The sequence below is a fragment of the Camelina sativa genome, chromosome 13, assembly GCF_000633955.1.
Source record: "Camelina sativa cultivar DH55 chromosome 13, Cs, whole genome shotgun sequence".
NCBI lineage: Eukaryota > Viridiplantae > Streptophyta > Magnoliopsida > Brassicales > Brassicaceae > Camelina > Camelina sativa.
This window is the reverse complement of record NC_025697.1, coordinates 19,761,931-19,775,911: the sequence shown is the minus strand read 5'-3', so window position 1 is coordinate 19,775,911 and position 13,981 is coordinate 19,761,931. Positions and strand designations below refer to the sequence as shown.

General features: G+C 34.9%; 1 protein-coding gene and 1 long non-coding RNA gene across 2 annotated transcripts in view; both read right to left on the bottom strand.

The window, feature by feature from the left end:
* Window positions 1-404, bottom strand: part of LOC104737197 — a 1,616-nt gene extending 1,212 nt beyond the window's left edge. The window contains exons 1-2 of the long non-coding RNA XR_759705.2: window positions 288-404; window positions 48-181 (exon numbers count right to left, since the gene is read on the bottom strand). This is a non-coding gene — a long non-coding RNA (uncharacterized LOC104737197). The remainder of the gene's footprint in view (window positions 1-47; window positions 182-287) is intronic.
* Window positions 2,129-3,885, bottom strand: LOC104738395 (putative F-box protein At3g23950). The gene is made up of 2 exons (XM_010458577.2): window positions 3,796-3,885; window positions 2,129-3,454 (listed from the first exon to the last, which is right to left on the bottom strand). Exon 2 carries the CDS (start codon window positions 3,450-3,452, stop codon window positions 2,190-2,192), a length of 1,263 nt encoding a protein of 420 aa, XP_010456879.2. The 5' UTR covers window positions 3,453-3,454; window positions 3,796-3,885; the 3' UTR covers window positions 2,129-2,189.

Genomic DNA, 13,981 nt, shown 5'->3' with positions numbered 1-13,981 from the left:
ATATATGACCTCTTCGTGTTGTTTTTTTATGTATGTACATGCATTACCTTGCTTTCTCATCTGTAGATAAGTATATATCGATGTGAATAGACGAGCCCGGAATCAATATTAGCTACATATAGCTGTCTTTCATGAACTGAATCTGGATCTGATCTGACGGAAATGGCTGCTCGAAACTAACCTAAATAAAACCATTGAAGAGTGAGAATTTTAGAAAGTGATTTCACTCAGATTTTTGTCGATTTCGGAAACTATGTACAAAAAGAGAATGAATAAAAATAGCTTACCTTTGCAAAACTATTATAGATCAATAACGATAACAAATTTTTGTTGTACTGGGTTTGATTTGAATCCATGATATCTTTGATGATTGAGAAATTTGCAGATCAATAAGGTTAATTTCACCTCGGTCGCTTATTTTGCTCGGTCACTTTCCCTTTCTACTTTTTTTTTATTAACTGAAGTAAAACTATTATGGGCTTTATGGACCTTTACAAAATTGCCTGAATTTCATTTATGGTTATTGGATTCTCATACGTGTTTGATATTGATATGGACTAATGGAAACTGATGAGGTTAATTTATATTAACCCACTACCATCGTTTATTTCTTTACATATTCCTCTTTAATTTTTGTGATGGTATATATATCTAAATATATTTTGATAGTATTAATAATCAAATGCCAATGGAAGAAAACTTTATAATATTAATTGGGAAGTATTTGATAGTAAAAACTTTAATTATAAGTTATAATAACCGCGAATATTCTTCCGTGCTATAGCGCGGATCCGGTCATAGTTATTAATTATATTCAATGATCCACCTTTGGGCGATCTCCAAGAATATAGATAACAAAATTGATCAATCAAAATTTTTATGTCATTTTTTAGTATCTCTTTAATCATGATCAGTTTAATAAATTTTTTTAAATTTCAATATCTATAAATAATATAACAAGGCCACTTTGATGACTAACAAGTTATATACAATATAAACATAAAAAATATATTTAATTATTTAATGAGTATAAATTAATTTATATTATGTTAATATTACATAACCCAAATTACCCGGTTATTAAATAATATTGCAGCCGAAGAAACCAAGAATTTATTAAGATATAAATGAACTGAAACGTAAATAAATGAACTGAAATCTGAAACTGGAACATTAATACATGAAGTCAAACTTGAAAGAGAACTGAAACATAATCTGAACTCAAACTAAATAAACCTGCAACTCAATCTCAATCTTAAAAGTACATAAACTGAACTCAAACTTGCAACTCTACTCATCAACATCTTCTTTTGTCTCATATTCACCATCATATACTTCATCTTCTTTTACATATATCACAAAGTGACGATGTTGAATACAGATCCATGTTGAATAAACAATTCAACAAAATTGAGATTAAGAATGCACTATAAATTAGTTTGAAACATAACTTAGACTTCCATTAGGTCCGTTGATCAACCAATTGCAAGCCCCAATATCTAGACCTGAACTTAGGGCTTTGATGATCAATGTCCCATTATAACAAGCTTATTGTTTTAACTTTAAAGTTTGAATTTTTTCCTGCAACTATCTAATTTTAACTTTGGAAAAGATTGAACAAAAGTTAAAGAATAAATCAACACAAATGAAAACTGTCAATTCCACGCTTTTTCTCCCAAGCTTTTGCCATGGACTTGAGAGAGAGACGAGAGAGAAAGACAGATAGAATCGGAAAACAATACAAATAAAATAATAAAAAAAATCCCCAGCCAATCACAACTTGACATACCCAAGTTTCTAAGTGAATCGAAAACATCTTAGTTAACCATACGATGCATCTTTTGATAATCTGATCAACTTAAACATATGATTTCATAATAATATATTCTAAGCATGAATGACCCTCATTCTTTCCACCTTAGTCTGTTATACAAATAAGACTAAAACCCATAAAACTATAAACATGAACTTTATTATTACGGTGTTGTTTTTAATATTAGAATCCACAATGTTAAATATAAATTTAAACTTTATTATTAAACCGAAAGGCCACTTAGAATATAAAACACCTATGAATCACTGTTTCAATTGAATATAATGGTTCACGTCCTTACATAATGGTGCAAATGTTTTTCTTAATGGGTGCATGAAAAATTGTATTACAAATAAACTCAAAACATAGCTACACACTAAGTAGGTGGGGGACGAGGGAGCCATTGCAACCAACGAGGGAGAACATACTGTGAAAAGAGGAGAGGGTTAGGAACACAGCTAAACCGTGGGGAAAAGTAACCACATATGTTCTCCACATACTCACTACACATGTTAAAACTCAAGACGCAACCATCCATACACTTGCTATCGTCTTCGTTTTCCTTGTGAAGACTAAATGCTAATGTCCTCAAGTTAAACAAGGCCATACCTTTCTTTTCCATGCACCACAGGTAGATGATCTCAGAGTTCAAAGGATGCATCACCACCGGGAAATAATCGATACCTAACGACTCGATCATAGAAACCAAGCTGACTTCCCATAAGAGCTGCCACGCCTCCTCAGGACCATCAGTGTACTTGACCAGCCTCCAAACCCGTAACGTGCGGTTTTCATTTTCACAGTACTCGTTGAAATACACAATCGACCCTTCCGAGGTTGTAAAGGTTCTCCTAAAACGCCGCAACACATCATCTTTTCCACTATCGGGGAAAGATATGTTACGAAACCCATCATCAACATTACCTCCATAGATATCATAGGCCATAAAAGAAGAGTTGAGACTTGAAAGCCAGTGAAGTATCCCATTCAAAGCAATCGACTTGCATTGGCCAAACCAGCAATGATTACGAGGATAAGTCACATTTCGATTTTCCCACTTCCCGGTGTCAGATGAGTAAATCGCAAAACCGACTTTAGTACCACTGTGACGCATCACGAACACTACCTTGTAACTCACAACGATACCACTCCGCATCTTTGTAACCAATCCAGTGTCGCTGAAACGCTCATGTAACCGTATTCTCTCAAGAACTTCCAAAGAGAGGAAAGGAGGGAGAGGGACTTGAAACCATTCTTGAAATAAAGGGTTTCCAACGTAATACATAGGAGTATCATCGGCAGCTTCTAAGTAAACCAAGACCAATCCATCGGTGCAAGCCATGACTTGTATCTTATTGATTGCTCTCTCGACAAAGAAACTCATGAAAGATCCCGGAGAACGAGCAAGTCCCCATGTTTTGCAGCCATGATGACCCACGATTTCAAGTGTCAGCTTGTGAGGTTGCATCTGAATGATTGACCACGAGATTGAAGAAGATGAGTTGCGAGAGATGAAGTGATCTCGGAAGAAGTCTGAATCGATCAAATCTTTCCATTCTTTGGACACTGATCTGAATCTTGCAATGCTTTTCAACGGAAGTCGCACCAAGACAACAAACGCCACTTCAGGAATATTCATTTCTGCAAACAAACAACATATAACTAATAAATTACATCAAACCAAACAAGAAAATGCTTTTTGTATAATAAAAATCAAAACACGTTGAGATTTATGGCTTCATGCCTATAATAATTAACATAATTGAACGAACAAATAACCAAAACGACAAATAACTACATGGAAAAAGATAATACAATATACGATATATTTTTTTTTTCATGCGGAATAGAGAGATCTATATCCAAGTATATATATTTATTAAATGCTCGTTTTAATTTAGATAGTGCGAAGAATTTGATAGATCCAAATATTGAATGCTCGCTATAATGGTAACGAAAACAAGAAAAATTTGGAGTCTTACCTGATTTCGTTGGGAAAGAGAGAAGACAAAAAGTACAAAAGAGGCTGTTATACTGGGCGGCAGCAGAAAACAAAATAGATTATGTTATCGATATTGTGGGGTTGAAAAAAAGTAGCTTACAATTATTTATAGAATCGTAACTCGGAAATCATTAGGTTTAATATTAGGTCTGGGCATAAAAAACTTATTTGAGTACCCAACCCAAATTCGAACGGGTTACCGAATGTTCAACCCTACTTTTGACTTCTTTTTTTGTTATTCATTTTTTAAAAAGATGGTAATTAACTGGAAATTAATTTTATGAAGATATATTTCTATATAAAATATAATATAAATATTTCAAAGAAAGAAAGATATATGTTTAGATATTATATAAATATCTCAAAGAAAGAAAGATATATTTTGATGAAGATATATGTTTGTTTGACTACAAAGAGATAATATTAAAAACTTGTTTGACTATTAGAATTTCACTTTTTATTAGTAGCTTTTTTATTTTTAATAAACAAATTATTATGTTCTTAAAGTCAATGGCTTTTCATATAATTTTGTCAAAATTAATGTTAATTCTATAAATGTTATTTATAAAATATCATAATTATACAATATAAACATTTCTACTTTTATAAAATATTTAAATCACATCACACATATACTTTAATAGTTTAATATCAATTCTTCAATATGAAAAGTAGATTTCTTTATATGATTTTTAAAAAATACTCTTTTTTCTATGCCACTTTTCAAAATCCTCTCATGGTGTCCATTTTTAAAAATACCCTCTTTCAAACTTTTTGAAAAATACTCCTTTGCAATACCATTTTTGAAAAATACACTCTTTCAAACTTTACCAAAAAAGCCGCTAAATATGTGCAAATTTTCAAATTTTCAAAATTTGTGTGTAAGCTTATAAATATATACACAAATTACCTTTATATGTGTGTAAATTTTTATTTTATTTTATAAATACAATATAAATACCTTTTAAAAAACTTTTAAAAACTGTTTAAAAATATTTGAAAAACCTTGTAAACATTTAAAAAAACTTGTAAAAACCTTTTAAAATGTTTTAAAAATTCATAAATATTTGGATCGAGTCTAGAGGTAGTAGTTATTATCTAGGAGTACCTTGTGAACCATTTAAGACTTTACAATTTTTCATATTTAAAAAGGGGTATTTTTGAAAATGAATAGATGAAAGGGGTATTTTTGAAAACGAGTATTTCTCAAAAATTCTCAAATGCGAAAACCTACCCCCTGAAAACTATATCTCAACTGTAAATTAGAGAATCCAAACATTAAATTAGAAAATAACTCCTAGGTTGGTAGCCCAAACGGGAGGATAAGAGCATATTATTTTACTCTTACACCCAAAATTATTTATTGTTAAAGTATGTGTTTTAATTCTAGTTTCATTTTGTCATAATTATAGTTCTTCTAATTACTAAAAATTATCTACTTTAGTATAATGATTTTATGATCAACCCAATAAAAGTTTTTTATTGAGAATTTGAAAAAAAGTTAATATAACATAATGAAAATAAAAATTTGAAAATTATTATCATGATGGTATATATAAGTCTTAGATAATTCAGATATACAAAAATAATAACTTTATAAACAATCCTAATCATGACATATGTCATAATCATGTTAAAGGATCGATGACCTGTTTACTCCTCAGAATTATCACATTGTACCAAAATTACTTAGAACTATGACATCGTCTCAAATATTCTTGAATCGTAAGTTCTCAACTTATTTCTACCCGAATCAAAAGTTCTCATATATTTCTTTATATATGTGGGTTTAAACGGATTACGAACCAAATCTGATAAAAAACTGATACTAGTTTTTTTTTTGTCCATCCTAGCAGGTTCAATTAACCTTATGCAGTTGTAATACTTAAGGTGTCAATCCAGTTGGAAAACTTTACTATCACTCAAGATGCAATCAGGATTTTACAAGTCAAGCCAATTCAAAGAGAGTTTTTTTATCTAACAATCCTAGAATGATGAAAATGCAAACCGAAAATGAACTACATAACTAGAAATGAAAACGTATGACAAGAAGTAACCAAGAGTAAAAACGAAAACGAGTCTAAGCATGAACAAAACCGCAAGATCAGAAATAGTCTCAGGAATGAAATATCAATCAAAAGATAAAAGTCCTAAGGATGGGAGTAATTGATGTCGGTGGAGTATCCTAGTCTACAGAATGTTTAACATACCACAAGCAAACTATCCCTAAACAATGAACATCACAACTTAGCTAATCCAATCTCTTGACAAAAGCTACTTAGACTCAACCACTTCCATACCTAGCTCTCGCTAGACTCGCTAGAGAAACATGGTCGAGCAGGCATGACAAACAAGTTCATTCACGTCAACAAACATCCTAGACAACTAATCTCTTAGGCTAGGAACGTAAGTCTCTGGCACTAGTTGATCAGACATTTCATCAAACACCTTTTGGGTGTGGAAACCTCTCGAACCTAGTTCCAATTGATCAGAGAGAAACTAGTATTACTAACACTAGTCCAGAAGGGAATCATACAAATCAAAGCTTAAACACTCTACATCCTAAGATCCTCCACCTAGTTTGTCCTATCCCCAAGAACTCTAACACTACTCAGATCCGGAAATCATCACCAAAGATACAAATCCAAAAAACATTGAACAAAGCATAGTAAGATAGATAAAAACGAGAAGAAGAACTTTGTAGAAGAAATCAAGTGCAAAAACTGAATAAACTCGAAGATGTCGGATTACAAGTCTCAGAACGTATTTTGGTGGCTAGGTCAAACCTTAACGAAAAGAACTAAACGAGATAAAAGATAAGATGTCCCAAACCAAGACTTAACAAAATGTATATATAGTAAAAACATGTGAATCCCGAAAACTTAAAACGACAAGATAGAGCGTTGGTTCGGGAGTCTCCTGAAGGGTGTCAGACGGAGCGTCTTCCTGGCATGCGCGATTTTGTCCGTGTGCGTCCAGTGGCTCGATTGGTGTGAGTAGGAGTGGCTCTAACGGTGTGAGTGAAAATGGCTCGAGCGTGGTCGGTGAAAGTGGCTCAAGCGTGGTCGATGAAAGTGACTCGAGCTGGGTGTATACGCATCCACTAAAACGATGCCAACTCTTGAACTACACCACCGATTGGCTTGAAATAAACGACATTGGAAAGATGACTCGATTCTCAACAACTTTGATGAAGACATCAAAAGCTGAATTCCTCGAGCTACTCGACCGGTGGATCGAGTGGTGAATTGAGAGTGGCTCGACTGGTGACTTGAGAGTGGGTCGATTGAGTGGCTCATCTGGTGACTTGAGAGTGGCTCGATTGAGTGTTCCGACGTCTCCTAGACACCTAAAATACTCCGAAATGCAAAATGTATGCAAGGATGATGCAAGAACTACCTAGAGATGTAAAATGTATAGAAAAGACTTGAAAATGATGCAAAACAGTTAGTTATCCTAGCTAAATGCATGATAAATATATACTAAGGAGAGACAAAATATAGACATATCAAAAACTATACAAATCTGGTTTGAAATCAATTTTAAAACGGTTTACCTTTCTAACTTCCAAAATTTCAAAATCCCTTCTCAATTACTCGATCAAGTAGCTTTTGTTTCAGTACCGGAATCATCCAGAAGAGAAAACTCTAGATTTTGACCAGAAACATCAACCATCGACTAACCTTCGAAACTTATAACACTACTAACTGTAGAATCACTTTTGGATCCTCCATCAGTGTCTCCATCCTCGATTAATTTAGCGGGCTTTATATACTTCGATTCCATTTCATTGCATATGATAGCTTCCATTGAAGAACCTGCACGAATCAAAGACCCACAATAGATAAGTAAATTTTTTATCAGAAAAAATCAAAGATCAAAGCTTTCGATATAAACATGTAAATTTATGTAGATATAAAGTTATTTTCTTAATTAGCTGTCCTATTACGTTTCAAAAATAATAATTCTTTTTACAAAACTTATGTTATTCTTTTTAGATTTGTTATTCCTATTTATTGATTAATAATAATAGAAATGTTTAATTTATTATTTTTTTGTTTATACATGTCAAAATATAATTAAGAAAACACGTATAATATAATTAGCGTACAATGATAAATATATTAGTTTGTTAATTTTCTTTTTTGATTTAAGAATTTTTTTTACATATAACATTTAAATTTTATGTAGATTTAATGCTATTATTTTAATTAGCTATTTTATAAAATAATAATTTTTGACACATGTCAACATCTTATCATTATACTTGATACGTGTCATGATTCTGTTAATGACAACCTTGAAAACCCAATTTTATATAATAAAATTCTCGTCTGTTTTATATGATTTTGTTTTGGTAAATTATATTTATCTCAAAGGACCCTAGCATGATAAATTGTATATTACTAATACAAGAATATGATTGGCACTTGGTCACATCACAAAACAGTAAAACATTTGAAATTTGATTAAAACTTAAAAAACAGAATACAAAAATCAAGAAGGCTTCGGACGGGAAAGACAGTGCAGCCAACGAGGGAAAACAAACTGTGAAGCAAGGAGATGGTTAGAACTACCTTGAAACGATGGGATAAAGTAATTAGAAACGTTCTCCATATACTCGCTGCAACTGTTAAAACTCAAGACGCAACCATCCATACACTTACAAATGTCTTCAGTGTCGAACATCTATTATTATAAACATCATGTTATATATATATATATATATTAAACTGTGGTTGGTGGAGCCGTACGTGACTCTGTACCATTGGGAGCTTCCTCACGCACTCCATTATAAATTCAGATATCTATATTTATGAAATTTATATATTCTAAAGATCATCTAGATTTGATTTAATTCAACTATGAACACTTTTTTTACAGAAGCACTAGTTTTGGTCCATTGCTTGACTATGCTTGATGATAGATCTAAGTTTTCAGTAATTGATTTTGTCTTCCCTTACTTTTTGATGAAGAAGATCAATAATCTCTTTTCAGTTGTGTATTTGGTTTGCCAGTGTTTCTCACGTTACGAGAACACAAGCGTTGCTTTAACGATTCAACAACCACACTAAACGCTAATGTCTTCAAGTTAAATATAAACTTGAACTTTATTATTAAACCAAAAGACATATTGGCCAAATAGAATATAAAATATTCTTACATTCTTCCACTTGGCATTTGTGTCAACTTAATGGTTTGATAACTTTAATGAGCACTTGAATATCAAGTTCTCTTAACTTTTAATGACTTAAATAAAATTAAACTGATCGAATCATGGCGGTTACTCGTCATTGAACGACATGCTCCCTTCCATGTATCACAAATCAATTCCAATTTTATATTATTCATTTATATTGAGAAGAACCTTAATTCTCAAAATTGTTATGTTATTTATAAACCATAAAAGTGTACATTAATGATACCATGATTAATAAAAAATAAAAACATAATTTAAAGTGAATTCATAGTGTCTTATACATAATAAGCATCCTATAATTAAAAGAGCAAGGTCTTATCTTGATAAGTCTATATTTTGCCTCTCCTTAGCATATATTTATCATGCATTTAGATAGGATAACTGATTGTTTTGCATCATTTTATAGTCTTTTCTATACACTTTGCATGTCTAGGTAGTTTTTGCATCATCCTTGCATACATTGTGCATTTCGGAGTATTTCAGGTATTGAGGAGACGATTGGAAGCGCATCCGTCCGAGCCATGCTCCCCAGCGCATCCGTCTGAGCCATGCTCCCCAGCGCATCCGTCCAAGCCATGCTCCCCAGCGCATCCGTCCGAGCCATGCTCCCTAGCGCGTCCATCCGAGCCATGCTCCCCAGCGTCCATCCAAGCCATGCTCCTCAGCGTCCGTCCGAGCCATGCTCCCCAGCGTCCAACCGAGCCACTCTCAAGTCACCAGTTGAGCTGCACCCTCTCTCGAGCCAATCTCACAACACTCCCAGAACCGTCTCTCGGGCAAGTCTCATCCGCTCGATCGAGCCACTCCGTTCGAGCTGTTCCACTCGAGTGGGATTTAGCTTTCGACTTATTCACCAAAGTTGTAGAGAATTGAGTCATCTTTCCAATACTGTTTATTTCAAGCCTATCGGAGGTGTGGTTCAAGAGTTATCATCGTCTTAGTGGATGCGTATACACCCAACTCGAGCCACTTTCATATACCAATCGAGGACTGGACGCACACCGACTCGTTCGCACATGTCAGGAAGACGTTTCGTCTTACACACTTCAGGAGATTCCCAAACCGAGTCTTCACCTTGTGGTTTTAAGTTTTAGGGATTTACATGTTTTTACTATAAATATGTTTTGTTAAGTCTTGGCTGGGGGACATCTTATCATTTATTTCTCGTATTGTTTTCTTTCCGAGAAGGTTTTTACCGTAGCCACGAAAAAACGTTCTCCGACTTTGTATTCCGACACCTTTGAGTTTATTCAGTAATTTCATTTGATTCCTTCTACAAAGTTGTTTATCTTATTTTTTATCTACCTAATAATGCTTGTTTCAATGTTTTCTGTGTTTGCATCCTTGATAATGATTTTCGGATCTGAGTAGTGTAGTAGTCCTTGAGGATGGGATAGATTAGGTGGAGGATCTTTTGATGTAGAGTGTTTAAGCTTTGATTTTATTGATTCCCTTCTGGACTAGTGTTAGAAATGCTAGTTTCTCTCTGATCAATTGGAACTAGGTTCGAGACATTTCCACACCCAAAAGGTGTTTGATGAAATGTCTGACCAACTAGTGCCAGAGACTTACGTTCCTAGCCTAAGAGATTAGTTGTTTAGGATGTTTGTTGACATGAACTAACTTGTTTGTCATGCCTGCTCAACCATGTTTCTCTAGCGAGAGCTGGGTATGGAAGTGGTTGAGTCTGAGTAGCTTTTGCCAAGAGATTGGATTAGCTAAGTTGTGATGTTCGTTGTTTAGGGATGGATCGCTTGTGGCATGTTAAACACTCTGTAGACTAGGAGACTCCACCTACATCAATTACTCCCATCCTTACCTATTTCTTTCTGATTTTTATTACATTCCTGAGACTGTTTCGTTTCTTGCCTTTTAGTTCATGCTTAGACTCGTTTTTGTTTTTATTCATTTTCTCTTCTTGTCATGCATTTTCATTTCTAGTCCTAGAACACATTTCCGTTTTGCATTCTGATCATTCTAGGACTGTTAGACAAACACTCTCTTTGAATTGGCTTGACTTGTGATTTCTTGATTGCATCTTGATTGTTAGTGAAGTTTCCCAACTGGATTGACAACTTAAGTATTACAACTGCATAAGGTTAATTGAACCTGCTAGGAGACACAAAAAACCTAGTATCATATCTATAACACCCATACGCTCTACGTAGCCAGTGAACACATTGGGTGGTAATCCTTTAGTTAGCGGATCTGCAACCATCATATCCGTCCTTATATGCTCAAAAGACACTATATGTTTTCGTACTTCTTCTTTGACAGATAAGTACTTTATCTCCATATTTTTAGCCCCTTTCGAGTACTTGTTATTCTTTGAAAAGAAGACAGCTACGGAACTATCATAGTAAAGTTCTGCAGCCACAATGAATGACCTGTGGCCTCAAAGCATGCTACAAATTCGCCATCCATAGTGGAAGAAGCAATGACAGACTGCTTTCCACTTTTCCATGATATTGCTCCTCCAACTAACAAGAACAAATATCCAAACGTCTATTTTCTACTACCAACACATCTGGCATAGTCTGAATCTGAATATCCAATGTCCTCGAGGTCATCAGATCTCCTATATGTAAGCATGAGCTCTTTGGTGCCTTCTAGTGGTCCATTCTGGGATTACTTTGATATCAACCCAACATACCAACAATAAAACTGATATATGGTCGAGTACATGTTTGAACATAGTTCAAACTGCCAACCACTGATGCATAAGGATTTCTTTCCATTTCGTTACGTTCCAATTCATTTCTTGGACATTGCATTTTATTGAATCTGAATTGGAATTTTACCAGCAAAGCATTCACGCATTTTATATCTTTCTAAGACCTTATTGATATATCCTTTTCTGAAACAAACTTAGCAATACTCTTGATCTATCTCAAGTTATTTCTATTCCGATCACATAAGATGCCTCACCCATATCTTTCATTTCAAAGTTCTTAGATATATACTTCTTTATGTCATGTAGCATACCCATATCATTCGCAACAAGCAAAATATCACCAACATATAAGATTAAAATTACAAACTTGCTCCCAATGACTTATGTAGATGCATCAGTCAATGATAAACTCTACAAAACCATATGACGTAATGGTATCATTAAAATTCAAATACCATATATATTGACTTGTTTAAGTCCATATATTGACTTTTTTCAGCTTACATACCAAATGTTCATTTTCTATGGCCACAAACCCTTCAGACTGTTCCAGATATACTTCTTCCTCAAGCTCTCCATTCAGAAAGGAGGTTTTCACATCTATCCGACGGCCGGTTTGCTATATCTAGGAGGTTTTCAAAGACCTTTTACCATCCCTACAAATGACCACATGATCTTTTACTGTGTTTTGTCCTCAATCGCACAGTTCTGACAGTCATTTCCTGGAAGGTCACCCATCTTGTGCCTCAGTATCAAAAGTTTTTAACTGATTTGGTAACAGAAAGGACCATAGAGAAGGAGGAGATAGCTAAAGGAGGTCAAGCTAAGGCTCTGGAAGATGAGAGGGTAGTGCATGTCATAGGTGGGGTTATTCATGAATGCAAGGCTGTTATGCAGAAGATGATTATCCCAAAGAAGCTTGAGGACCGTGATTCTTTCACCTTGCCTTGTTCTCTAGGTCCATTGGCCTTCACAAAGTGCCTATGTGACCTTGGTGCTTCAGTTAGCTTCATGCCGCTCTCTGTAGCCCATAGCCTAGGATTCAACAAATACAAGTCATGCAACCTCTGTTTAATATTTCTGATAGGAAAACTAGACTGCCTCATGGTCTTCTAGAGAACCTGCCCATCAAAATTGGACAAGCTGAGATTCCTACTGACTTTGTGGTGTTGGAAATGGATGAAGAACCTAAAGATCCACTAATCCTGGGAAGACCTTTCTTAGCTACAGCTGGAGCAGTCATTGATGTCAAGAAGAGGATGATTGATCTCAATCTGGGCAAAAACTTCAAGATGAAGTTTGATTTCAAGGATTCTAAGAAAAAACCAACTATTGATGGACATACCTTCGTGATTGAAGAGAAAGATCAGAAAGTTGGGTTTGACATCTTTGAGAGTGTGAATGAGGCAGACACTGAGGTTTTGGTAACCAAAGAGAAAACTCAAAGTGTCACTCGACCATTCTCCAACTCAAGTGCAGTCGTCTCCCTTCCTAAGCGTCAAGACCTGCTTCCTAAACCTTACCAACCGCAAGAGTCAAGTCCTCCCGCGCTTGACAGTTTGTATGAACTCCAAAATACTCAGATTCTAAGGGATTCAGTGAAAGAGTTAACAGCTATGGTGAAGGAGATGAGTGGGAAAATCAAGAAGCTCCAAGGTACAATCAGAGGTTCTGCTCCAAGGAAATTAAGGAAAAGGTTTGGGATATTGAAGAAGAGCAGTTCATTTATTGTTGAACCTGGGCAGAATGTTAAAGAGTATCTGGCTAGACAAGACATTCTAAAGGGGTCTCTGAAGCCTCTCTATGAACCTCCCAAATCATAAGGAGTATGCAAAGTCAAGCTCAGAGACTTTAAACAAGCTCACTTGGGAGGAAGTCCCAAAGGTATCATTGTAAATATTTTTTAGGATCTTTGTGTTTTCAATTTTCATTTTTAGTTTTCTGGTGTTCAGGAATCTGCACAAGGGAGTATGGGCAACAAACAAAAAAATAAAAGAAGAGTGAAAGTATAAGTCAAACGAAGGTGCTGCGATGCAACCTAGAGAGTTCAACCACCACCGTGCATTCTCAACCATCATCGTCTCGAGCAAGGTTCAACCGACGACGTGGAATCAGACTCAACCCATCCTGAGAGGTTCATCACTCCGCACTCGTTCGAGCCACTCACGCCAACACCCGATCAAGCCTCTCTCTTGAGCCACACATAAAGTCTCCATCGAGCCAACTCGTCAGAGAACACTCTCTCCGGTTCCCTCCCCAGCACGTCAATCTTCATATGTGTCACGGGAGCGT

Bases quoted from the DNA above. Each gene is read 5' to 3' on its own strand.
- LOC104738395 (XM_010458577.2), bottom strand. From the start codon at position 3,452: ATGAATATTCCTGAAGTGGCGTTTGTTGTCTTGGTGCGACTTCCGTTG.